Source organism: Panthera uncia (assembly GCF_023721935.1).
Source record: "Panthera uncia isolate 11264 chromosome C1 unlocalized genomic scaffold, Puncia_PCG_1.0 HiC_scaffold_4, whole genome shotgun sequence".
Lineage (NCBI taxonomy): Eukaryota > Metazoa > Chordata > Mammalia > Carnivora > Felidae > Panthera > Panthera uncia.
Genome location: NW_026057585.1, coordinates 100,767,138 through 100,793,808, shown reverse-complemented (window position 1 = coordinate 100,793,808; position 26,671 = coordinate 100,767,138). Strand labels below are relative to the sequence as shown.

The window sequence follows — 26,671 nt, the reverse complement described above, 5'->3', positions numbered from 1 at the left end:
ATTAAACGCACATGGAATCAGTACAGGATCCAAGTATTCTGCTTCTGGATACAGACCCAAAGGCCCAACAGAAGTGAACCAGGGACTTGGAGTAAATGTCAGCACATCCACGTTTATAGCATTTTCACAAGAGCCAAAAGGTGGAACCCACCCAAGGGTCTGGATGGGTGAATGAAAAAGGAAATGCAGTTCACCAATGGAGTGCTATTCGGTCTAAGAAGAGAGGACACTCCGGGAGTGCCTGGGTGGCTCAGTCACCTTAGTGTCCGACCCTTGATCTTGCCTCAGACCATGATCTCACAGTTCGTGGAATTAAGCCCCGAATTGGGCTCTTCGCTGACAGCGCAGAGCCTGCTTGGGATTCTCTCCCTCTCTCTCTCTGCCCCTCCCCTGCTCACGCACACGTGCTCTCTCTCTCTCTCTCTCTCTCTCTCTCTCTCAAAATAAATAAACACTAAAAAAAAAAAAAAAGAAGAAGAAGAAGGGAGAACATTCTGACCCATGTTACGACAAGGGTGAGATTGAGGGCACTTTGCTAAGTGAGACAGGCCAGTCACAAAAAAAGCATACACTGTGCTATTCTACTTAAATGAGGCACTGATTGGTAATCACGGGGCGGGTGCCAGGGGCTGGTGGAGTTACTGCTTGATGGGGACCGAGTTTTGGTTCTGCAAGAGGAGAAAGTTCTGGAGACGAATAATGGGGGATGGTTGCCCGATGGTGGAGGGTACTCGGTGCCCCTGAACCGCACATTTCAAAATGGTCACAACGGTAAATTTTATGTCTGTGTATTTTAGCACAATTTGTTTTAAGCAGGCTCCGTGCCCGGCATGGAGCCCAATGTGGGGCTTAAACTCACAACCCTGAGATCAAGACCCGAGCTGAGATCAAAAGTCGGACGCTTAACCAACTGAGCCAGCCAGGCGCCCCCCACGATTTTAAAAAATAAAGTAAAAGAGGTGAGTCTATAGAGTGCCCAGCACGGCACAGGACCCCAGTGTGAGCTCAGGAGAAGTTTTCTGTGACTAATTGGCCCACAGGTCCATCATCTGAGTCATCCCCTCATTCAGCAAATAGTTACTGGGCATCCCCTGGGGCCACAGAGGCTCCAAGATGCTGCAGCAAGCTGGGGTAAGAACCCCCCCAGGATCCTGGGAGGGGAGCCCCAGCCCCCAGCGTAAGTGCTGAGATTCGTTGAGGGCCTCCCATGCACCAGGCACTGTTCTGAGTGCTCTGGGGGAGTCTGGGGACCAGAGGCATCCACACCCTCTGGGACTTTGTCAGAAATGCGGAGTCTCAGGCCCCACCCCAGAGCTGCTGGATCAGAACCTGCCCTTCAGCAAGAGCCCTGGTGACCCGTGGGCACAATCAAGTGGGACAGACCCTTCCTGGCTCACTCGGTCGCCCCTCCATGACCCCGCGGGGTCCGTGAGCTCATTCTGCTGAGAAGAATCTGAGGCACAGAGAGGTCGCCCAGCTGGTGTATTAGGTGGAATTGTGTTCCCCCCCAAATCCGTGTCCACCCAGCACCTCGGAATGTGGCCCTTCCAGGAACTAGGGTCTTTGCAGGTGTGATTAGTTGTGAGCCAAGCTGTGAGCCAAGGAACGCCAACAGCCGCCAGAAGCCAGAGGAGGCAGGAAGGACCCTCCCCTGGTACCCTCAGAGGCACGTGGCCCTGCTGACACCTCGACCCCAGATTCCAAACCTCCGGAACCAGGAGAAAGTAAGTCTGTTGTCAGCCACCCGGCTTGTGGTGCTTTGTGACAGCAGCCGCAAGACGCTGGTAACTCTGCCTGCAGAGTGGGCCACAGGCCTCCAAAGGAGCTGAGGGACCCCCGCCAGAACGCAGGGCCCCTGCGGCCCCAGCGACAGACCCAGAGCCTCTCCGGGGTCCTCCCCGCGGATGAGGGGCGCTCACCTTCATGCGGAACACCTTCTTTCCACTCCGAATGGCGTTGTCCTCGAAAGAAAACTCATTCTCCCGGATCACGGAGCGGCTCTCTTTGTCCCCCGTGTAGGTGACCACGTAGAAGTCGGGTGCCCACATCTCAAACTCCCGCTCCCAGTTGATGATGGTGGATAGGGGCGCGCTGACCAGGTAGGGCCCCTTGGAGTGCCCCTGGGGACGGAGGGAGGCAGAAGCAGTGAGGCTGCCCACCGCACCCTGGCCAGCACCGGCCACCGCTCCCGGGCCCCTGCCCCGGCCCGCGCACCTCCTTGTACAGGGAGTAGAGGAAGACGATGGTCTGCACAGTCTTGCCCAGGCCCATCTCGTCAGCCAGGATGGTGTCTGTGCCCTGGGCCCAGGAGAAGCGCAGCCAGTTGAGGCCCTCCAGTTGGTACGGGTGCAGTGTGCCACCCGTGGAGTCAATGTACCAAGGCTGCTTGTCAAACTTGACCGTGGGCTGCAGGGGAGGCAGAGGTTCAGATACACCCTCAATCCTGGGCACCAGAGCCCACCCCAGGGCCTTTGCACACACCATTCCTTCTGCCTGGAATACTCTCCCCACTCTTTCATCCCTGCTAACTTATTTATCCTTCATGTTTTGGCTGGAACGCCTCTTTCTTCAAGAAGCCCTCCCTGACTCCCACTCTGGCTCAGGTGTTCCCCTGTCCTCCTGCAGCAGCCCTGTACTGCTGCTATCGGGGCAGTTTCCTGATGGCTGGATTCTCTGACTTTGAGCCCAGGTTGTGGTCGCCATACTCATCCTGTACACCATTGCTTCCTCTGAGCCCCACATAGTACCTGGGCTGCGGTGGGCACTCAGTCAACATGTGTTTGGTGCGTGCCTGAGGTGCTCCATCCACTCGATCCTAAACATCACCCTCTGTCTCTTCTATCCTACAGCTCAGAGCCGCCTCCCCCATGAAGTCCTCCAGATGGACCAGGCCCGTTTGCCTTTCCCTGGCATCCCACCGTCCCAGGTCGAACCCCTATGTTCTGTGTGCTCACGCCACAGGCCCCTGGGAGACGGGCACTTTTTGAAATGGGGCCAGAGTCCTTGTTCCCACAGGGCCAGCAGCTGGCAGACACCCCAGGGAAGTTTGCTAAAGGAATAAAGGTCAACCCTTCCCCTCCCTGATGGGCTCAAAGCTGGGGGTGGGGCAAGTTGGGGGTCTCCTCTCCCTGAACAGGTAAGAAAGGTGTATAATTACCATGTCAGCTTAAAGTTGACTTAAATGCTTGGAATTAGCTCACCTAAAGTAATGTAAATTTGTGTGCTGAGCAGGGACTATTTGCCCCCCACCCCCTCCCGGTTGTGCATGTGCACAGATAACCCACGGTGCAAATCTCACAGGAAGCCATCTCTGTCCCGGGGGGGGGGGGGGGGGGGGGGGGCTGCACAGGCTGGGGGACCTGGGCGGTCCTGGGTCTTGATCACCTTGTCCCGCCTCTGCAGGACGGGCCATCCTCTGTGGCCACGCCCGGGGTGGCAGGCCTTGGCAACCCCACCCGTCACCCGCCTCCCTGCTCACATCCACGATGGGTGTGTCTGGCGGCTTCTGTTTATCCTCCTTTGGCTTCTTGCCCTTCTTGACCAGCCTCTTGGGCAGCCTGGCATCCTCACCCAGCATCAGCTCCCTGCGGAAGAGGGGGGTGCAGATGGGCAAAGCTCCAGCCCGCCGGAGGCCACAGCCCGGGGACAGCCCGGCAGCCAGCCCACCTGTGACCCCAGTAGGCCTGCTTCAGGTTGTCGTAGTAGGGGATGTCGATGTCGTCGATCTCCCAGGTGCACTGGTCATAGGGCAGGTCTTTCCACTTGATCAGGTAGTGCACGTCCCCCTTTTTGTCGAAGCTGCAACACAGCACACGGGTGGTGGGGGAGGGGCGGGCCACCGGGCCCGTGGCCTCGGGAGAGTCCAGGAGGGCTCTCTCAGGATGCAGACCCCGCCGCGCCCGCAGTCCCCTGGCATCCTGGGCCCAGCAGGGAGGGCAGAGCACCAGGGCTGTGACTCCAGAGAGGTGAAGCGGCTTGCCTGAGGCCACACGGCTGGTGACAGGGAGGAGGGCGCGGGCTGAGTGGCAGAGCCGGAGAGGGAGAGGTGGGAGGGCATGCTCACAGAGGAGCAAAGAGCCAGCCACATTTCCATCCTCCCGTCACAGTGACGAATCCCATCCGGGCCAGGGGTGTGGACACCGGAATTCGGCATTTCTGAGTTGGGCAGGCCTCTCCCCTGACCACAGGCCTTTGTTTTCTAACTTAAAAAAAAAAAACTTCAAAGGACCAGAGCCATGCCCATCCTGGTCCCATCTCTGCAAAGTAAACAAGGGCTGATTCCCGCGGGTGCAAGTGGGATGACCTCTTCTGAAGACCCCTGGGGACGCAGGGACCTGGTGACCAAGCCAGCAGCACAGAAGGGCTGTGCCAGGGAAGCACCTTACACGCTTGACTCCGGCTGCTGGGAGGGTCCTAGAGGCCTGCCACCCAACTGAGCTGAGCGGGCAGCCAGGCTTGGGGAGTGCAGCAGGGTGGGGGAGTCTCGGCCCCCCAAAAAGGCTGTGGCTGCAACTAGCCTGGGAACCATTAAGAGAAAGACCAGTCCCCGGGCACCATGGAAACTGATATTTTTTAAGATAAATAATTAGTTGTTATTCAGGTGTGGGGTAATAAATGTGGGGAAAAATCATCAGCCCTGCCTTGGAGACAGGGAGCAGATTGTCATTTATGCTTTTAAAATGCAATTTAAGGGGCACCTGGGTGGCTCAGTCGGTTGAGCGACCGACTTGATTTCAGCTTGGTTCATGATCTCAAGGTCATGGGATCGAGCCCCGCTCGATTTGTTTGGGATTCTCTCTCTCCCCCTCTCTCTGCTCCTCTTCCCCTCAAAATAAGTAAATAAACTTTAAAAAATAAATGAATAAAATGCAATTTAATAAAGGAAAAAAACCGTGGGTCAGTTCAGTGGGGGGCTCAGGTTCGCGTAGTAACTAACCCTCTCTTTAAGAGCTGTTCTCAGTGAGGGCTGGGGATGGGAAGAGGCGGGCAGCTTCTCCAGGCAGTGCTTCCCCCTCTTACTGAAGGCTGCACTCGCAGCCCCGGCCCCGGCATGCTCTTTCGGCCCTCACAACAGCCCTGCGGGGTACTCTCCAGATCCTACTTCACATGAGAAACACGGGGCGCACAGCCCAGAAAATGGGGAGCCAGGATTAGAATCTGGGTCTGGCTCTGGTTCTTAACCTCTGCACTACCCAACTCCCGCTTCTCAGGACACCTGTGGTTGGCTGGGCCCTAAGCCCCTCCTCCAGGGCAGAGCCCATCCGGTGGACGCAGGGAGGCAAGGGCAAGGCTTCGACCCCCACCCTGCGCCCACCTGTCGGCCACTGCCAGTTCTCAAGCACCTGAGCTCAGGACTCACAAGAGCTCCCACTGGCTCTGCAAACCAAAGCCAAACTCAGGGGGTCCACAGGCTTCCCGCCCTGATCTCTTTGTCCAAATTTCTGCAGCCTCCGATCACTGTCCCTGGGGGATTTCCAGACCATTCAACAGAGGTTGGAATAGTGGCCAAGACAGCAAGCCCTCCCGTCAAAACTCACCAGGTTCAAATCCCAGCTCCACCCCCTCTAGGCTGTGTGACTTCGGGCAAGTAACTTAACCTTGCTGTGCCTACTCACACGTCCATAACAGAGAGAGAGAAATAAAACGCCTGTCTCTCGGGTAGAGAGCGCTCAGCTGTGTTAGCTGCTGTTATAAAGGAAGATCACACGTGTTTACGCCCCCACACTCAGGCCACCTCGGTCCCCAGGACCCTACCCCAGGTACCAAGCACTAGCTCTGGCAGAAGCCCAGGAGCACAAGCATCCTGACCCAATGACGGTCCCGCTCCGTGCAAGCGTCACGGGCTGGCCAAGTTGCCCCTGTATATGTAAGACTTTGGAACCATGCTCCCACCGTGAGTGGGACACGTGCGCACATGTGAGCCAGAACGCGTGCGCGCACACCGACCTGCGAGCACACGACGGCCCCTCCAGCTGGGCGGTCGAATCGCTGCCGGTGGGGGCCCTCCACCCCTTCCTCCTGCCCCCTCCGCACCCGCGTGCAGTCCTGTGTCCGTTCCACAGGGTGAAGGAGCCATGTGTCCCGGCCCTGCGGGCACCCCTCCAGGGAGACCCGGGGCCGCACTCCCCCCCGGGCACACACCTGTGGTTCAGGATACGGTGGATCATCATCCACTCGGGCTTGATGCCGTAGCGGTAGAAGCGCTCCTCCATCTTGGCATAGAGAGGGTCCTTGTTCTTCCTCTTCTCGCTTTTGCCGTCCTCGTCGCCAGAGCCGTAGTCAAAGGGCGGCGGCTCATCCATGTCGTTCTTTCTTTGGTAGTTGCGATACATCACCGTGTGGTACAGCTCCAGCTGCTGGCACAGGGGCAGAGGTTATGGGAGGGAGATGGGCCATGGCCCCCCCCCCAGGTCCCCAACCCAGCTCCCCCAGCCTGGGTCCCAGGCAGGACGGCCCCCACGTGCAGCCTCCTGCTCCCGGACCCCCAGCAGAGTGCCTCGCTCGCTCGGGGTGCCCGCCAGCGCCCTCAGGAGCGGCGCCCCAGCACAGCCACACCTGCCCGGGGGCGCTCACCTGTAGCTCCTTCACCCAGGAGCAGTGCCAGTAGGAGAGTCCAGCCCACTTGACAAAGAACTCCCTCTCCGGAATGCCCTCCAGGGGCTTCGGTGGGGGGACACCGGGCTCCACGTCGGGCCCCGGCAGCCCCACCATGAAGGGAGCCGGGGGCTCCGTCCACCTCCAGTGCAGGATCCGCTGGACTTTGCCCTTCAGTGGGGGACACTGTGGACAGAGGAGGGTCCCCAAGTTCAGGGCTTAGCCACAGGGCCCCACCCTGAGGCTCCAGTGACATCAGGCCGTCACAAGGCTCTCTCCAACAAGTTGCAGTGACCCCCAAGTAGGCACCACCTTGACCCCACAATGCTGCCCTGTCCTCAGGGCACATGCTGTGCACACAGGAGATAGGCAACATGAGTCTGTGCACACCCACGCCCACGCACGCACACACACACCAGAAGCCCAGATGCACCCAGGGTAACTGGGGCTGGTCACAGCACAGCCCAGGATCCAGAGGGTGGAGAATCCAGCAGTGGGGGTGGGCCTGGGGGACAACTCAGAGCAGGGGGGCCTTCAAATGCACAAAGCGACTGGGGGCGGGGTGGGAGGCGCTCTTCTCTCCCTGCCTCCTGCCCTCTCGTCACCCCCAGCCCTGAGTCCTGGCAGGGTCTGAGTGCTCAGTTCTGTTGTTTGGCCTTAGACAAGTCACTTTACCTCCCTGAGCCTCAGTTTTGTCATCTAAAAATGGGAATAACAAAAGGCCTGTACTGGAAAACTCGGTACGCGGTAAAGGGGTGCACAGCGGCCAGAGGGTAGGGTGATGGTAGGTCATGGACGCCACTTGTTTCTTCAAATGGGCTCGGGTTTCCGGTGGGAAAAGGCGGTGGGCGGGCCTCGGAGGTGGGTGGGTGGGGGTACCCGTGGTGGGCGGGAACTCGAGCATGGGATGGTGGCCGGCTGGGCGGACCTGGAGGGGGCGGGGCCTTGGCTAGTAGGCCTGTGGCATCGCGGCGCCGGCCTAGGTGGGCCGGGCCTGGGCCAGCAGAGCTGGGTGAGGGGGGGGGGGGGGGGCCTCCGCGGACGGGGCTATACTGGGTGGGCGTGGCCTGGCCCAACAGAGGCGGAGCCTTTGGTGGACCGGGATCCGCCGGCGGGGCGTGGCCTGGAGCGCCGCAGGCAGGGCTTGTGGGTAGGCGTGGCCTGGGCCCGCGGACGAGGGGCCTTCGTGGGCAGGGCCTGGCCGGGGGGGAGGGACCTGGCCGGGGCGGGGCTTGGTCGGGGAGGGGCCAGATCAGGGGGTGGGGCTTGGCTGGCGGGGCGGCGCGGGGCGGCGCGGGGCTGGCGTAACACTCACAGTACAGCGCGGGCAGAGCCATTCACCGTTTGGGATCTCGGGCAGCGGCGGGTTGAGGCAATGCAGGTGGTAGGAGGACGGGCAGGCGTCGCAGCAGAGCAGTTCGCCGCCGTCTTTGCACACGCGGCAGAACTCCATGTGGTCGTCCTCCTCCTCCTCGCAGCCGCCCTCCTCCTCGTCGTCCTCGTCGTCCTTCGGCTCCCACTGGATCCCCTCCTTTTCCTGGAGGGACAATCCGCGTGGAGGCACCTTGGGCCAGGCCCCCCTTCCGGCAGGGTGCGCCTCCCTCCTCCCTCCCGCGCGCGCCCCTCCACACTCTGCACCTCCCCGCGCCCCTGCCCCGGGGCCTCTGCCAAAGGCTTACACAGTGAGGACAGCTCCACTTGCCCTCCGGAGCCTTCTCCAGCTCTGGGTCGAGGCAGACTAGGTGGTAGGCCCGCGGGCAGGTGTCGCACAGGATGATCTCCCCGCCCTGCTGGCACACCTCACAGTAGTCCTGGTGGTCCGTCTCATAGCCATCACCATCGTCAACTGGGGAGGGGCAGAGGCGGTAGTGGAGGGCCTGGTGCCCACTCCCAGTGCCCAAGCAATCTCCACCCCAGACTGGACCGGTACACAGTAGGTGTTTAATAGATGTTGGATGAATGGATGGTGGACGGACAGGCGGAGTGTACAAATGTGGAAGAAAGGGGTGGAGAGGTGGGTGGAAGATGGATAAAGGGAGGGGGGATGGGTGGGAACCGGGCCTAAGGGGATAACTGAAGGTGATGGACGGATGGCTGGATGACTGAAGGGGTGGATGTGCAGCAGGTTAGGAAGCACTGCCTTCTCCAGTGTCCCCTCTGCTAGTGCAAATGCCCCGAGTGGCTCAAAAGTCCCTAGCTTAGCCTCACTGGGACGGGACCCCTCTCCTGACCATAGAGACCAAGTGGGCGAGGGAGCACAGGTGAACTGTCGGGCTGAGGCCGGCAAAGGCCCAGACAGGAGGATGCCCTCCCCTGCTAACCAAGGGGGGCTCTGCACCCCCTTCCACCAGGAACCCCAGGAAGTCCTACTCCTCCTCTTCTTGCGCCGCCTCTTGCTTTTCTTCCCCAGGGCTGCCGAGCCCTCGGAGCGCACGGAGGAGCTGTGGATGCTGGCGCTGTCGAAGTCCGACTCCTCCCGCTCATCTTCCTCGCTCTGCGGGGGTGGGGGAGGGCCCTGTGAGCCCACAGCCTGCCCTGGGGGCTCATCCTGAGGGTCTCACTGGCCCGGGCAGAGGACGAGGTGGTGCAGGGCATGGTGGAGGCTCCAGAGGCACAGCGTGCTCTGTGGTTCATCTCATCTCCCTCTGGCTAGGAACCCCAAGGCCCCACCCACCAGGCCAGCCCGATGTCCCACCACCCCCCCTGAGCCCTGCTCTCCACCCTGCCAAACTCCTATACATCCCTCAAGGGAAAGCCCTAAGGACACCTCCTCCAAGGAGGCTTCCCAGATCCCTCCTTAATTGGACCTGTTGCACAGCCTGTGTGCCAGGTCTGGCCTGTATCATCTGCCTGTCTTTGGCTCTCTCCCACTATATCTCCCAAACACCCTCCAGACTGTGAACACCTCCAGAGAAAGTCCCACCACAGCCGAGCACATTAATATGTGCTCCACAGATACTTGCTGAGCTGAGCTGGACCACCGGCTCTGGGCTGGGCCACACCTGCTGCCCCGTGCTCCCCTCTTAGAGCAGCTAAACTCAAGACCTGTCACTTGCCTCTACCAAGGGACAGAGAAATGGCTTCCAACTCTGCCCCTCTACAGAGGTGGGGCAAGGTGAGGGAAACGGGTGCGCTGCGGGGGTAGGGGAGAGTGTGAATGCCCTCCTCCCAGAGAAGGGAGGGCCAGAGGCTCCGATGGGGACTTATGGTCGGTCTGAACCGGGTGCCAGAGCTGGCCCCGGAAGGGCAAGGAAGGGTCAGAGCTCCGGCCCACCTGATCCTGCCTACATGCCACCTTCCTGGGGTCCAGCCTCCCGGCAGACCTGGCTTCGCAGGCCCCGTCAGGACTCTTAAGGGCCAGCTGATTCCCCCGCCTGCTACCCAGATGGAGCAGAGTCCGAAGTGAGCCCCCAGCTCAGCGGGGCGCTCTCTGTCCCAGAGTCCTGCCTCAGGAGAGCGGACTGACAGCCCTGCATTCCAGTCCCCCTGCCTTCGTGGCGCACAAGCACACGAGCACGCTCACACGCGTGCAGAATGCATCTGAAGGTTGCTCACACACCCACCCATCCCGGCCCACCCTCACACATTCACATGCTTACACACTCGCACGCTCCTGCTCCCAAACCCACACTCCCGCTCACACGCACACACATTCCAGTCCACCTTGTCTCACGCACACGCTCACCGAGGAGCCTTTCTTCCTCTTGTTGCTGATCCCTCCAAAGCGGAACTTGAGCCCGGCTACCTTTCTCCCTTTGCCCTTTTTCTTCGAGTCCTTGGAGGCTTTGATCTTCTTCCTCACTCCTGGCCCTGAAGAGTGACCGCAGATAACCCAATAACCCAGAGCCGTGGCGGCTCACTCACCCAGAGCCATGACTTGGGTCAGCCCTCCCAGGGGCTCCATAAGGGAAGGATGGTTCGGCCGCCATCCCTTTCCAGATGAGAAGGCAGGGGACTCAGAGCGGTGAGGTCCTTGTGTAAAGTGACACAGCAAGGAGGACCCGACCCGGTCTCTGCTCTGGCCACCACAGCCCCTGTTCCATGAGTAGTAGAAATGCCGGCCATCATGGGAACAGCCCTGTCCTGTCCCCTCTCCCCAGGAAGGAGCTGTCCCCAGTGAAGCCGTGGGCCCCCACAGTTAGCAGGGCCACTGAGGGCACACCCACCCACCTGTGGTCCACACCTGGGCCCTGGAGGGACATGCTGAGCAGGAAGCCCTTTCCCCAGCCGCCAGCCACCAGCCTCCAGATTGTCCCCAGGCCCGGCCAACACTGGCACCACTCAAGACTGCCCCACCTCTGCCAATCACCCCCAGGAAACACTAGCTCCCTGGTGGCCAGCAGGGTTGAGGCTATTTTTATGGAACTGGCCACAGGACAATTAGCCACCTGGGAGTCATGACCGCCCCCCCCCCCCAGCAGCCTCTCCCACCGGCTGAGCAGGGAAGATGGAGCCCTTGGCAGCAGGTGGCCTTGACCTGGACCCTCCTCCAGCTCCATCACACAGCTGAGATGGGACTAGGAGCCCAGCTGTAACCTCCACGGCGCCACGGAAAATCTATTTCAATTTTTCAGGCTCTGAATGGGCAGCTCAGGGAATAGCTCAGTGGCTGGAGCCCAGGAGGAAATGAGAAGGTAAGGCAGGCTGGGGAGGCCCAGGATGGAGGACAGTGAGGGAGGAGAGCAGGAGCAGGCTCTAAACCCCATGTCACTCTGCCCACCAGGCCCCTGCAGAGACCTGGAAAAGGGGTACATCATCCCAGAAACCAAAGCTCCTTAGGGCTGAAACAGTGGGCCCCAGAGCCCCCTTAGCTGCCCACCGAAGTCCCGAGTACCCAGAAAGGCTGAGCTGCTAGTGACCCCATCTTTGAGAGCCCTGGGGAGATGTGGGTCTCTACCCCAATGGGGCCAGAAATCCTCCACCTAGGGGAGGTCCCTCCCCCAGGACTTGAAGTCACAGAGAGCTTCTGCTGTCCCTATTCTCCCCCAGAGAGACCCAGACACCCAGCACTGAGTCTGATTTTGTATCTGGACCTCCTTCCAGGTCTCCCAGAGCAGCCAGTCCTGACCACAACCACACCTATGCACGTGCATTACCCCGAGGGCTGGGTGCTCAGACAAGAGGGGTCAACGGGCTAACCTTCTCCTTCTCCTTGAAAATGAGAACTCAAGAGCCCCCCCCACTCCCAGCAGCATGGACCTGCCCTCTCCCTACCTCCATACCATGTCGGAGGGTGCCAGTGCAAAAGTCCCAAAGCTCCAAGCACACTATCCCCTCTGCTTCACCCCAGCCCCGAAAGGGAGGCAGGCAGAAGCTATAATGCCACAGTACAGCAGAGAAAGGGCGAGTGGGTCCAAGGTCAACCACGGCCCTGGGTCCTTGAAGAAGACTGCCCCACCTGTCCCACCTGCCTGAGGCTATGGGGTCTGGGGTAGGACTCTGCCAGCAGGGCCCGGTGCCCATCCACCCACAGCCTTACCCTTGCCCTCCTTGGTCTTGGCCTTGCGGATAGGTACAGGCTGGGGTGCCTGCTGGGGGCTGACAGCCAGCGGAGGGGCGATGGTGACTGTCTCCACGGCCGCGGCCACTGCTGCCGCGGCAGCCGCTGCCGAGCTGCCCTTGAAAGGGTTGTTGGCGCTGAATTCCCGCCACTTGGCACCCAGGACGGTCATCATTTTGGACATGGGGATCTTCGGGTTCTTCTTGGCAATGAGCGGCCTGTGTGGGGTGAAAGGCAGGCAGGTGAGGGCGCCACCACGGAGGGGATGAGACCCCCCCCACGAGACCCAGGCAGCCCTTCCTCTCCCGAGCCTGGGATAAGAAGCCCCGAGTTCCAGGCTGAGAAACTGGGCAGGAAGCAGGGAAGAGAACAAAGCTTTCGACAGCAGTCCAGCCCCAGACATTCCTGATTCCCTGTCTATGTGGTCGGCCATCTTCTAATGAGGTTCCCAGACCCTGTATGACCCGAGAGACCAGAAGGACGAGCCCGCAGTGAGCCACTGGGTGCCCAGCCCCAGTTCTTCCAGAGCTGAGAGAGCCCATAGGGTATGGCCCTCGGGATTGACCGGGACCGCCATCCTGGGGCTCCGGGCAAGCAGGGGAAGGCGGGACCACCGGGTAAAATGGCTCTGCCAGGTGTTGGCATCGGCCTGAAAGCACCCAGCACCCCAGGGGCCTTGGGGCTCTGTCCTCCAACTTGTCATTCCCATGGATGCCCGGCCACGGCAGCCGGCGGCGCGCCCACCTGAGGAACTGACTGAAGGCCTTGTAGTTGGTCAGTGTGTGGTAGTCGGCCTCTGAGAACAGGTACTCCACATCGTCCAGGCCCCACTCGGCCATGAGCTGTCCCGAGGACTTGGGCTCCTAGGGACACCCAGGCCAGAGGTGGGGTCAGAGCAGGGTCCTTCTAACCCGTACCCCCACCCCTGGGGCCCCGTCCCAGGAGGTCTTGGAACAGGGGCCGGGGGAAGGGGAAGGCTGTGTCTACAGTTCCTACCCACCCCTGACCCCCAGCCCACCTGCCCCTTGATCAGAGGGAAGGGCTCAGGCACCAGCTCATGAGGGGGTGTAGGGTCAAGCCTGGGGGTTTAGTGGGAGGGGCGGGGGTTGGGGGAGGCTATATGCACACCCAAGGCAGGAACAGTAACAGAACTCACTCTCTGGGAGGAATATGTTCTGGAAATTTGGGCACTGGGAGGGAACAGCAGCCTGAAGATGGGTTTTAAGGGGACAGATGTCCCTGAGAAGGGAGCAGGGCTGAAGGGCTGCCTGAGGCATGTCGGGAAGAAAGGAGACCGCCTCAGGACGTCACCTGGTAGAGTCACACATGGACGCCATGAAATGACAGACCACTGCTCTCTTGCTTCCAGGGCCAGGAAGGTGTGCCCTGGCCAGGGTAGGGGCACGGGACAAATGGCCCAGCTGAAGGCAGACGCGGGAGAGGGTCCCTTGGCCACTGCTTCACTTTCCAGATGGGGCACTGAGACCCAAGGTGTGTGATTCCCTAAGGGCATACAGTGCGGCCTCAAGACAGCCAGCCCAGGGGTCCGATCTCTGGCCTAACCCGGGCCTGCGGGGCTTGGCTGGGGGGTGGAGGTGCTGGCCGTGAGCTCGGGCCCTAGAGCCAGGCTCAGATGGCAGTTCTGATCCTGGCGGTGAGAGCTGGACAAGCTACCTCGCCCCTCTATGCCTGCCTCCCGCCTGCAAAACGTTCCCAGGAGGGACAAGTTAGCACAACCGCTTGGAACGGGGCCCTCGCCCCATTTTGCATTGGTCCAAGGCACCCCGCTGACCCACCCAGCCAGTCGGCACATGCCACACCCAGGCCACAGTCACCGGCCCAGGCGGGAGTCCAGTGCAGGGCGCCACTGGGTCTCCTGCGTGGACAACGATCTAGGACGCAGGCCTGCCTCCCCCGCTACCAGAGGGGGCCGGGGTGGCCAGGAAGCCCTGAGCTGCAGAGACATTCATTCTCAGCCACAAGGGTGTGTGTGGCCTGAGCCTGGCGCTGACCCCACGAAGGGCGAAAGATGTGAAAACAGGCCCTGGGTAACACCGCAAGCCGGAAGTCCCCAGGCCTCTCGACTCCTGGGCACTGACCCAACAAGCCCTATCGATGCCCGAGCCCCTCCGAGCTGGGCTGTCTCCTCCACAACAGTAGGCCACCCCGGCACGTGTGCTCAGCCTCCCTCTGTCCCGAGCGCTGAGAAGCAGGCCTTCCAGCACAGTGCAAAAGGGAGGCTGGGGAACCCGCTTCCTGGCCTCCTAATCTCCCGTGTGGGACCCCCTCCCATGGCTGACCTGCCCCCACGACACGTATCCATCCCTGGAGGCACCTCTGACCTTGCTCCCACAGCAGGAAGCGGAACGGCATGAGCGGGTGACATGGCTCCAGGACAACCCTGGACCGTGCCCACAAGTTCACCTTTCAAGCTGTCAGCCCTCAGCTATTATCAGTCACAGATGACTCACAACACACCTGCCGACTAATGAAATCCCTCTGGGTGTCGGGACACCACGGTGCTTCCTAACTCAAGCCGTTGACAGCCACCATTTCTGCCTCACCCAACAGCCACTCCACTGATATTTACGGGGCACTTTTTTTTTTTTTTTTTTTTTAACTCATGGCTAGCCCAAACTGAGTCTGGGTGCCTTAAGGGGAGAACAAAGGAAGCAGAGTGCTCTGTCCGGGGCCGCTCGCTGACCTCTCTGCCACTATCCCAGAGCAGGGGGGGCCCAGCGACCTTCCCCTCCCCGAGGAGCCCCGCAGTGGCCTCGGGGACCCGAGGGGCCGTGGCCTGGTTCACATCGGGCTGCTCGCTGACCTCTCTGCCACTATCCCAGAGCAGGGGGGCCCAGCGACCTTCCCCTCCCCGAGGAGCCCTGCAGTGGCCTCGGAGACCCGAGGGGCCGTGGCCTGGTTCACATCATTCCGCACACGCACAGAGACGCTGCTGTCCCCCAGAGAGAGCTGCAGGCCCGCCCCTGCAGCCGCCCTGACTCGCGCTCACTGGGACCCTCTCTGGGATGCCCTGGCGGCCAGAAATCCAGAGCACACGCTGAGCGCCAAAGCTCCCCCTGCCCGAAGTGGAGCTGTCCAGCCGCTTCTTGCCGGCAGAGGCTCCGTTTGTCGGTTTATTTTCCGAGAGTGCTCCAGAGGGAGAGGCTCCGAACTGGAAGCTCAAGAAAGAACACCGCTTTCCTACTCCAGCAGGTGGAGGAGCAGAAAATTCCCGAGCAGGAGGCTACTTCTGAACGTCAGCCATCCTTACTTCAAATGTGTCCCCGGGACTTGGGGCACGGTGTTCCTCACACGCTTGTGTCCAACCTCCACGTGCAGGCGCACGTACACGCGCATGTGCACACCCACACACCCACCCGCCCCCGACAGCCATGAGGGGCGGAGGAGCGGGGAGGAAGCTCTGGCCCTTTTCGCACAGGCGCCAGAAGGCAGAAGAACCGCCTTGAAGCCGCGGCCCGTCCAGGCTGGCGGGTCCTGGTGGAGCCCAGGTCCCTGCAGCCGGGCCCCGGGGGTTACCTTCAGGCACCCGTCATCGTTATCATCCTCGTCATCATCTTTCCTCTTTCGCTTGGCTTTTTTCTCCTTCTTGTCCTTGAGTTTCTTTTTCTTCTTCTTATTAGGGGAGTAGTCACTGCCCTCACTCTCCGACTTCTCTTCCAGGTCTTCTTCATTTTCCGTCAGCTCGTCATTGCTCCCCTGGAAGAGAAAGGGGGGTGGTGACGGCAACAGGGGCCCCAAGAAAATCCAGAGTCCTGGGCAGCAGTACTGCTTTCTGGATCATTCAGCGTTCCTCTGCCCACAGCTCAGCACCAAAGCCCAGCCAGAGGGGCTGGCTCGGGGCAGCACTGGGCAAGGAAGGGCCTTGTCCCCAGTGCTGGGGCCACAGCAGATGGTGGAGCGTGCAAGGAAAGACGGGGCCTCGTGAAGCCACACTTCCCCTCCTGGGGAATCCAGGGTAGCCTGCTTGGACTGCCCTGGGGTGAGGGCTCAGGCTCTGCGTCCATCAGAATCAGGTTTATCTGGACTTTAGGATTTAGCGAGTGTTTGGATCCAGGAATTTGGACAGGACGTGATGTCCAGAGCCAAAATACAAAGCGCACCAGCAAACGGGCGGGTGAAGAGCCAGGGGTGTGAGCCAGCACCCAACCTCTGTTGGAGCTGCATGCATCCTATGGAATTGCGTGCGTCAGGTGAAACCTGTGATTAATGTAGCACGCACATCGCAGTTTCATCTGTCCATGGGCTCTCCAGAAGCTGCTATGGCACGAGCCCACCTTCTCCACCACCCCCACCCTGGCCGTTTCGCCTCGATATGAGACAAGGTAATTTAGGCAGCTCTTAAGCTTGGCTTCCTTGATTTAGTTTCCCCGTCTGTACAGGCAGAAAATGGCCCATTTATATGGAGATAAGGGCGTTTACAGCCAGAGCATCCCCACCAGAAAGGCACTGCCCCTCCGAGAAGGCTGTTTACTCTGAGAAAGCTGTTTACTCTCCGCCTTTCCAGATGCAAGTGCACTGGCAAAGCCCTTCCCAGCCCCCTCCTGGCCTGGGTCTGCAGGAGAGGCTGGGCACTGACGTTCCAATTACCAGCGCGGGGCTTGTCATTTTCGAGCTGGCTGTTTACTGTTTTCAAGGTGAGCAAAGAGAGGCACGGAAAAGATGAGGAGAGAACTGGAGAGGTGAAAAATGAGCTTGAGAAACAGCACGGGGGGTGGGGGTGGGGAGGTCTAAGAGAAGGTGGGGAGGGGGTCGGAAAGGAGAGGAGGAAGGAGAGCAGGTGGGAGAAGGGAAGCGGGGGGAGCAAGGCCGGGGTCTGTCTGGAGGCTCTTGGGAGGGCCCAACCTGATCTCTGCCCCTTCCAGGCACCCTGTAAAGAGCTAAGAGTCTTTTCCCAGGAGGAAGCCTCTTCCCAAGATACAGCTGGGAAAGGACTCCCCCACGGGCTCCCTGCACTTCCCAACTCTCTCCCACTGGGATCCCTGCTCCCAAACCTTTTATGCTCATTAAGCCGCTGAGTCAGTCTGCTGGCTGGCGGGTGCCAGACAGCAGGGCCTCTGCGCCTTTCCGGAACTGGGTGTTTCCCAGAATACTGACTCGCCATGTGCCATGCGGGGCCGAGGGGCAAAGCCGGTCCTGGCTGCTGGTGCTCCCAGGGCAGATGCCAATGCAGAGCCCTGGGACCACAGCTCCCAGCTCTGCCACAGTCCTTTGGAGAGGCAGAAGTCAGATAGGGACATCAATTTTCCCCATGGGTGTAGAGTTCAGCCAGTTGCAAGAGACCATCCTTCCAGAGACCTGAGAGACAGGCTCTACCCCAGCCCTCACCCCAGCAAAGGTAAGGATGGAAGGAGGAGGCTGCCATGGATTTCAGCACCTCGGACAGAGGCTGTGGGGTCGCCGGGGGCGGGGCATGGGGCTGGTCCCCAAGCTGCCCTGGGGTGGACCCATGACTAATACCCACTCAGGTGAGACCCGAGTGGCCTGACCGTGGGTCCTGGGGCTCCCTAGGGAGGTTGCAGGACACAGAATGCCTAGGATCACTGTCCCTCGCTAGCACAGAACTAGGCAAGTCACTGCGGCCTGACCTCAGCTTTCATCATCTGTGAAAGGGGGATTCAAGAGGAACAAAGGAGAGGGTGTGAGAGGGGGCTGTAACCATTTCGAAATGGGAGAGATCCAAGCACCCATAACTCCAACTCTGCTTGGAAGCCAGAGATGCAGGCCAGATGACAGACTTGAGGACATCACTAGCCTCACCCTTCTCATTTCTGCACGTGAGGACCCGGCTAAGCCAAATGCAAAGCCAGTGTCTGCAGCTGGGTGGCAATTACAGAAGAGGCTGTTGTGGCAATACCCAAGGGTGCACGGACCTGGGCATCTGATGGGAAGCCAGCATTGCCAGGTCCAGGAGTGGCCAGCACAGCTCCAAATGTGGGGCCCAGAGGGAGCAGGCAGGAGGGAGGCAGGGAGGGAGGGAGTGGGGGAAAGCACCTCCAGCAGATTCCACTGTCTGTATGTGCCCTGGAGGCCAGGCCTGGCGCAAGGCCCCAAGCTGAGCACTGCCAGAGGGCTGGCCCAGCGTCCATTCCAGGGGTAAGTGGCACAGCAGGAGGGCCAAGATCCTCCTTGAGGAATGAGTTAGTGCTAAGGCAGGGCACATATGCCACTCATCAGTGCCCTAGTCGCCCCCCGGGGTGACAGCAGTGGTGGCAGGGAGAGGGGAGACTTCTCCCTCCGCGGTCTACTTGCACTGGGGAAAGTTCTGTCAGAAAGCAAGCTCTGCTTCCCCAATTCTTCCGACTCACCACCTGTTCCTTCATCCTCCCCAGGCCATGCCTTATCCCCCCAACCAAATGAAGTTCATGGCGCCTGGGCCCACCCCGACTTGCACCCCGATGTCATCCAGGCCCTCCTGCCTGCCCAGGGTGGGGCGGGGTGCTGGCTGAGGGTGGAGGTACAGGACAGGTCTTTGAAGACTGGTTTCCCACTGGCACAAGAAGCCTGTATCCACAGCCTATCTCTGCATCCAGCTGTTTGGCCCCTTCAAGACCCAGGCCTCCTGTTTCTTCCCCCAAAATCTTTCCTTGCAGAGAAACGGGCAAGAGGAAGGGCAGCAAGGGGTTCTGAAAACAATACAAAAAGGAGTGATCCATGAGCAGCACCAGCCAGTGGTGAGAAGGAAGGAGTGACCGAGAACCAGGGGTAGACCAGCCGGTTCAGTATCTTGGAACTTACAGAAGGGGTTTTGGGCCAAGCCATGTTCAGGGGAAGAGACACAGGCACGGAGGGATAATGTCCTAATAAAGCCCGGAGCCAACCTCAGCCCCAAGCCATAGTGATGTGCGAACATCAGTATGACCGTCACAGTCAGGGCTTTGACCTTGATGCTGTCCTTTGGGCTGTGGCAGCCCCAGACATAACTACAGGGGAGACACCTGGTAGTGGAAGAATCTTAGTGGACTCGGAGTCCCCATCGGAATCCATCGACTGCCTTAATAAACACCACGCCCAGGCTGTGTGTGTGAGAAGCTGGGGGTAAGTGGGAGGGCTCCCTGCCCCGACCCCCCTGGCCCCCTGAGGGCACAGCAGGCCACCAATGCAGGCCCTGGGGACCCCAAGCAGCCAGTCCCCACCCGCCCTTCCTCTTCCCCAGCTCTGCGGATGCCTTTTATCCAGGCTTTCCATCTCCCTCTCCCTTCCTTCTGCGCCCAGCGCCCAGCGCACAACACACACGCCCCGCATCTCTCGATAAAGGAGGCATTTACACTCAAAAGGAAAGATTCAGAGAGTTGGTCATTCTCAATTTGGGGTCCTTCAAGATTGAGAGGGAAAAAGAAAGAATGAAATATGAGCCTTCCCATTCACGAGTGTTATAAACAGTTATAATTTAGCACTGAATAATTGGTTGCTATGGTAACCGCTGCAGTACAGGTTGAAATCATTTCTCCCTCCTGCGCTGGGTCTGACAAGGAGCTTCATCTACATATGCTCAGGTTCTGGCCGCAGCCCGGTTGTTTTATGTAAATCAGGATCCATGACTTGCTGCCTGTCCCCACCCCCCACCCCTGGCCAAAAAAAAAAACCCGCCGCCCCTCTTCTGCCTCCACCCACTGCCTTATCTTGGAGCCACCAGGTTGGAGATGACGAGGAGCACAGGCTGAAATCCCCCTCCCCGTGTCCTGGGGACCCAGGCAAGCGGGTGGATGGGTGGGGGGCACATGGCCGCCAAGACACTGCTCTCTGGCTGCTGCACCCTGCTCTGGACTCTAGGATCTGACAGCCGGCCGAGCCAGGCTCTCAGGAGTACCGGGAAGGGGGCAGCAATGACCTAAGGGTCACCTTGGGGGCCTGCCAGGCAGCGGCTGGTCATGCACAGGCCTCCCATCCACCCGGCCCTCCGCCCCTTTTGAGAAGCAGAAGGAAGGAGAGAGGGTGAGGAAGTGAGGGGTGGGAAGGGGGGTGGGAAATGAGGCTGAAGGAGAAGGAGAGGTGGAGAAAAGGGAGAGGGAGGGAGAGAGAGGGTGAGGCAGAGGCCAAGCTCAGGCCTAAACAGCGGAGGGAGACGGAGACCGGCCTGGACAAACGCAAACATATGAAAGCGGGTCCAGAGGAAGAAGGGAGGGCGAGACCCGAGGGAGCGGCAGTGGGTATGGGGGAGGCAAGCGCCAGCCTTCCCAGGCTCTGAAGGCCCCTCGCCCTTCCAGCTGCTGAACTACCCCCCCAGCCCTGCCCCGGCCTCACCACTGCAAAGACACTGCCCACCTCCAGCCTCCTTCCTGGCCTGGGGTTGGGGGATGGGGCGGTTCCTGCTGCACCCTGTGCCCGGGAGGGAGAGAGAGAATTCAGCCCTGCCTGGGGCACCTCTGGTGGTCCTTCATCTGTACTTGGGGACCGGGCAGACTCAACCTAAAAGCCTGCGGCCAAGGAACAGAGAGCATCGGGCCTCCCACCCAGGTCTGCTGCCCATGAAAGCAGCTGGGGGAGGGGGGGGGCGGGCGGGCATGTGCAGGAAGCACGAGGCCCCAGGATCCTAGATTCCACCTCCCCGGACATCGTCCACAGAGCCTCAGGTCTTGTGGGGTGAGAGCAGTGGCCGCGGCCAGGATGGGGGTCGGTCCCTGCATCCCGGCGTCCTACCAGCCCCAAACCACCAGTGCTCTGGGACATACAGACCACGACCCTGGATCATCCCATTTATGAGGACAGGGCATTTCAGACCCGGCCTGTGAAGCTCTGTACACACTGCTTTTGGTGCCTCGCACTCAAGCCCAGCTCTCAGGACACCGCCCTGGAAGGTTCTCCGCAGGCCCAGGCAGAGCAGCCAAGACCCCATTGGGGCCCTGACCCACCCCCAGCCACCCCGACCCCAGAGGACCACCCACCCACGCACCTCCTTCTTCTTCCGTTTCCCTTTGGACCTGTTCTCCTTGAGCTTCTTGGATTTCTTCTTCTTGGGAAGGCCCACAGGCTCCTCAGGGAAGCAGTCATCGAAGCCCCCAAGACCATCTTCTTCTTCTGGAGGAGTAAGAAGTAGGAGGGGGTTACTCCGCCTCTTCCCTCAAGGTGGCCCCCAGGGACGCAGAGGAAGAGGCAGGGCCCAGTGAGACGGGCAGCTCCACAGGCACCCACCTGCTGGGTCGGGTCACAGCCACCTGCCAGGTCACGGCCACCGGCCTCCCCAGCACCCACCCCTTCCCTGCAGACCTTGCCCCTGCCCCAGGCTCCTCCCAAGACCTCAGAGCCACCACCCCACACCTGGTGCATGGAGTCCCAGGCCTCAGGCAGGCTGTGCCCCATGTCCCCACTTCTCCAGACCTCTCCTCCCCTCACTGTAAAATGGGACCGTAAAGAACCCCCCCCCCCGATAGAACCCCGCCCCGATAGGAGAGAACAGTGTTCTGAGCACAAGTGAGTGATTAATCATGAGTCCTCGTTGACACGACCCCCTCCAGGGCAGAAGCAGCCCCAGAGAATCACAAACCCCCTCCAGCTGGCCCCGGGGAGGGGTCGGGGCCTACCTGCGCCCTCCAGAGGCCCACAGTGTGGCCAGGAGACGGCTTGTGAATGCTGGATGGTGGGGACGCACGGGTCACATCACCCCAGGACCACGTGAAGCCACACAACAAGTGTCCGGAGTTGGGAGGGAGACCAACAAGGAGGAAGCCAGAACCCTCCCTTGATGAGGCTCGAAGACCACATCGCGTCTCCCGCCCGAACCGGCACGCGCACCCCCACGCGGTGCACACACCCCCAGTCACACATGCAGGATGCCAAGCACATTCCGGCTGGGCACCCAGGAAGACGTGAAATTCCACAGAGAGATGCTGCATCCGCCACACGTGGGCTTTCCACAAGCGGCCACGCTTCCCTCCCTCCCTCCCTCCTTCCCTCCCTCCCTCGTGAATTTAAAAGGCCAAGAGGGGAGCAGGACAGGTGTGTGCGCAGCGGGATATCTTTGAAGAAGCAGCTGGCTTCCAGCTTCATGCCACCCCTCCATCCCCACCCCTGCCAAAAAGGAGAGGGCTTGACGTGTGGCCCCAGGGCCTCACTCCCACCCAGGAGATCAGCAGTGAGAAAAGGGCGGCGAGCCCCGAGTCCCCAGTTGGGGGGACGGAGAGTCAGACGTGGGCCATGAAGGGGACAGTGGCGAGGGTCCTCTTGGGAGCAAACAGCGACAAGAAACGAACCCCCCAGAGTAGAGATACATCCAGAAGGAAGCCACGGAGTGTCCAGAGTCCACAAAAGGGGTGCTGCATGCCAGCCCGGGGGCCTGAGCACCCCCGGTCAGGCTATCCTACCCGCCCCCCTACCGCCAAGTGTGCCCAGGGGAGCAAAGAGAAGAGCCCCCCGGGATTCTGGCCGTGCGGGGGCTGGGGCGGGACACACGACAGGGGATCTCAGCCAGGGCGGGTCTGCCACCCCGTGACCCCGAGGAAGGTGCCCAGGGGACTCTCATCGGGAAAGATGATAGGGTGTCCCCACTGAAATAAGTTAATAGAAACAGAGCTCGCACCCACCCGGCCCAGGAAGCCTGGACCGCTTGGCGTGGCGTTTGACCCCAGCAGCTGCTCGACATCAGATGCTCAGACACGCGTGTGCACACCCAGGACACACCCACATCCGGCCTCCTGTCCTCCACACAGGTCTCCCTTCACCCCCTGCCTGGGACCCCAGTCCCCCAGAGTCCCCAGGGTCGTGTGGGTGCGGCTAGAGGGCACTGGTGACTCCAGTGGCCAAGCGGACGCCCTCCCACCCCAGTGCCCTACAGGACCCATTCCCACACGCACCACCTCCCCACCAGGGGCAAGTGGGGGTTGCACCACTGTCTGGGCACCCGTCTGCCCCAAGGCCCCCCTCTGGGGTGGCCGGGGCCCCTGGAGTCCGCGGGGATAGGCAGCAGGGCAGGCCTGAGTCCTAGAGCCCTTCCCATCCCGCTGGGCAAACACGGGCGTGCAGAGAGGCAGACTCCAGGCAGGACCTCAAGCTGCTGCTCGTGGTCACCGTGCCAGCCGCCCCCGAGGGCCAGCTCAGTGGTCCTGGCTGGCACAGGGGGGGCATAGCTGCCGGGCCTTTGGCCGGGGCCATGGCACACAGGGGAGAGCAGCAGGGGGGCCAGCCCAGGGCTGGGTTTGATGTGGGCCAGGTCTTGAGTGGAGCCAGGCTGAGGCAAGGCTGCACAAGCTGACCCTGTCCCGTTTTGTTCCTCTTAGCCCTGGCAAGGGAGGGGCAGGGATTTTTCAGACCGCTTGAAAACGCGCACGGGGACCCCCAGAGGCGTCCTGAAGTGGGGGGTCTGGAGGTAGTGACACAGCTGTCCGTCGACACCTGCCCACCCCCACCTGCCCCCACCTCCTCTGGAGCCACGGGGAGACTGCCTGGGCAGAGCCACCCCTGCACCCTTGCAGTGCCCAGCGCCAGTTATGTAACAGGCTCAGGCTGATGCAATCGGGAGGGGCTCTCTCTCCCTCCTGCCACCTCCCTGAGTCCCCTGTTCCCTCAGCAGGGTGGTCCCCAGCCCGGGGAGGCCAGCTCAGCACACAGTCACCGACTGGCCAAGTGGCCAGCAGAGCAGACAAGGGGATGAACAGGTGTCTGCGGGAGGTTATCTGCCCGGGGCGGAGGGCAGGGGGTCGGGGGATGCCCCACACTCCAGCCCTAATCCACGCCCAGAATGAGCCTCAGAGGACAGGGCCCCAGACCCTCTGCCCATGGACAGAGCCCCTCCTCCACTCCCAGAAGACCTCACGGCCCAGGGCCATCTGCCTGATTAAACCCCTCCTCCAGGAAGGTTCCAGAGCTGGAGCACCAGGATCAGGACCCCGCCCTGCCCACCCCCATCTCTGACAGACCCTTCCTCTCCCTGCACAGATTCTGGTAGCCCTGAGGACACCCCAGGGCTGAGCTCTGTGACGTTCCCCGCCAACACCTCATGACTCCCCAGCACCCCGATCTCACCCCAGCCTCATCTCCCCACCCTCCTTCTTCTGCAACATCAGGAGAGCTTCCGAAAGCCAGACCCTCCGAGTTATATCCAAGCACCCTTTCCTGGGCCCGTCTGCTGCTCCCCGAGCCCCCAGCCTTGTACCCTCCTCGGGGGGGATCCCACTCGCCCTGGGGTGAGGGTCCAGGAAAGACCAGCCCCAGGACTCCGTGCCCCGCCAGCTCCTGGCCCTTCCTGGCAGCCCCCACAGCCCTTTGGCCCCGCCGGGCTATGCCCTCCCGCACCAGCCCTGCCCCTCCAGGGCCGAGGCTCCATCGATCCAACTTGGGCTATAATTAGGACCCATTAGCCTTGTTATCTCTGCTACCTCCTGAGCTTCCAGGTCGGGAGCAGGCTGGGGGGCAGGGGAGGGGGTGTGAGGGGGATGCTGCTCCAGAGACAGAGAGACGGAGACAGGCAGCGGGGTGGAGACAGCGGGGCAAAGAGAGGTAAGTCTGCTGCTTTTTCCTAAGCTCACCCGCAGCCCTCCCACCAGTTCCCTGGGCACATGCTCCGGTGCCCCCCAGGCTGCCCTCACTGAGCCCTTTAAGGCTGCAGCCCAGCCAAGCTGGGTGGGCCATTCTCGGGGGTAACCCGGCGTAACAGTGCAAGTAACTACGTGTCACCTGGTGCCACCTGCACTGGGCTTGAGGAAGGTCACATGTGCTAATTTGAACCAATTTGTCTACTCCACACAGGAACCCTGAGAGATGGTACTATCATTACCCCCGTTTGCAGATGAGGACACTGAGGCTCAGAGATCTCACGACTAACCCACATAGCTTCACAGCCAGCAGGTGGTAGAGCCAGGAAGGAACTCAGACGGGTGGCTCCCACCACCATGCGTGGTCCTCACCCCGGCCCCTCTCCGGGCACCGGAGCCTCCCCCAACCCCCCACCCCCACTCCAGAATTCAGACTTTCCTCATATTTATTTAGCAAGGTCTTTGTGCTGAGCTCGGGCCTCACCCTGGGACCAAGGTGACTCAGATCACCCCTTGGTCTGGAAGGTCCCACAGGGTCCCTCAGGGTCCCACAGGGTCAGAGCTGGTCCACACGCTCACACCCCCCCCCCCCCCCGAGCGGGTTATGCTTTGCCCAGCTCCTGCCCCTTCCTCTGGGCAAGAACGCAGCCCCCCGGGGAGCTTTGCAAATGCAAGGTGATCAGATTATGGAGGGAAAAGTTAGGTCATCTGATCTGAGGATGGTCGAAGGATTCGGGGGTCCAAGCCGGGTGCAGGGACAAAAGCTCCACTGCCAGGGTCCAGAAAGGCAGGCAAATCTGCCAGCGATGGGGACCCAGCTCAACGTCCACCATCGTCTCTGGGTCTTGGGGAGGAGGCTCCTTCTGTTCTCCATCCCCAACCCACCACCAGGCAGGGGACAAGAGCTGGTGGCCAGGGGAGTGTAGGCTTCCAGTTACCACCCCTTCCTGGCAGGTTGCCCCCAATCCCTTTCCAGATGAACCTACTTCTTCATCCTTAGATGGGCCTCACGGTGCCATTCTCATGGGGTGGAGACTTAGACGTCGTGAGACAGAGTGAGTGCTCAGTGACAGCAGGCGGAGCCCGGGGCCCCAAAGCGGGTGGCAGAGAGCGGGTCTCCAGTTTGGGCATTGCCAAGCCAGGGGTTCCCAAGGCCACTCTGAGGCTAGCCAAGGGACAGGGCACCAAGACCAAGGTTCCCATCAGTCTTTGGAGCACCCCCACACCACAGGCCCTCTGCTGATAATGGGGAGGGGGTCAGTACTCCTGTCCAAGAGAGGATTGATAATTTATTTATGACCTTTACCAAAACCCAGACATCACCTCACTGGCATCTCATCAAAGAGAGTGTCAGTTCTGAGCACTCTGGGCAGGCAAGCAGGGGGAAGAGGTGAAGCTTTTACCCTAAGGGACTGGGGACAGGAAGAGATCAAAGAAGAGAGGACAGGGACCCAGGGCAAGCAGGGACAGGACCCCATGCAAAGCCAGAGCACAGGCAGGTAGGAGGAAAGACAGACAAGGAGGGAGAGGATAGAGAGACGCACCTGAGGGTCAGGGACAGACACGGACAAAACAGGGAAAGAGAGGGATAGCCAGAGAGAGAGAGAAACAGGGGCAAGCACTCAGAGAAGACAGTGAGACAGACATGGGGACAGAGTGGGAAAAAGAGACAGGGAGAGAGAAATAAGGACAGAGCCAAAGGCAAGGCAGAAAGTCTCAAAAGTTGTACCTGCAAAAGTCCCAGAAAGTTAGATACCACATACTGTGGTCGGAGAAGATATTCAATAAATCTATGTTGGGGAGGCAGATGGATGGATGAAGGATGGACAAGCTGATGGATTGCGGATGGATGGATGGATGGATGGATGGAGAATGGGTAGGATGGATGGATGAATAGATGGTGGATGGTGGATGGACGGATGGAGCGTGGATGGAGAGTGGGTAGGATGGATGGATGGCTAGATGATGGATGGACAGACAGATTGATGGATGGGCAGATGATGGCTGGATGGACAGATGAATGGATGGTGGATGGAGAATAGATAGGATGGATGGATGGATAATGGAAGGATGGATGGATGGATGGATGGAT

General features: G+C 60.5%; 1 protein-coding gene across 1 annotated transcript in view; it reads right to left on the bottom strand.

Annotated features, from left to right (window-relative positions):
• Nucleotides 1-26,671, bottom strand: part of CHD5 (chromodomain helicase DNA binding protein 5) — a 56,507-nt gene that overhangs the window by 28,981 nt on the left and 855 nt on the right. The window contains 14 exon segments of the mRNA XM_049618199.1: nucleotides 1,920-2,120; nucleotides 2,215-2,406; nucleotides 3,479-3,584; nucleotides 3,667-3,798; nucleotides 6,142-6,353; nucleotides 6,574-6,780; nucleotides 7,910-8,131; nucleotides 8,274-8,440; nucleotides 8,965-9,088; nucleotides 10,280-10,404; nucleotides 12,074-12,312; nucleotides 12,839-12,957; nucleotides 15,632-15,811; nucleotides 21,006-21,130. Coding sequence (XP_049474156.1) covers nucleotides 1,920-2,120; nucleotides 2,215-2,406; nucleotides 3,479-3,584; nucleotides 3,667-3,798; nucleotides 6,142-6,353; nucleotides 6,574-6,780; nucleotides 7,910-8,131; nucleotides 8,274-8,440; nucleotides 8,965-9,088; nucleotides 10,280-10,404; nucleotides 12,074-12,312; nucleotides 12,839-12,957; nucleotides 15,632-15,811; nucleotides 21,006-21,130 — 2,351 coding nt within the window.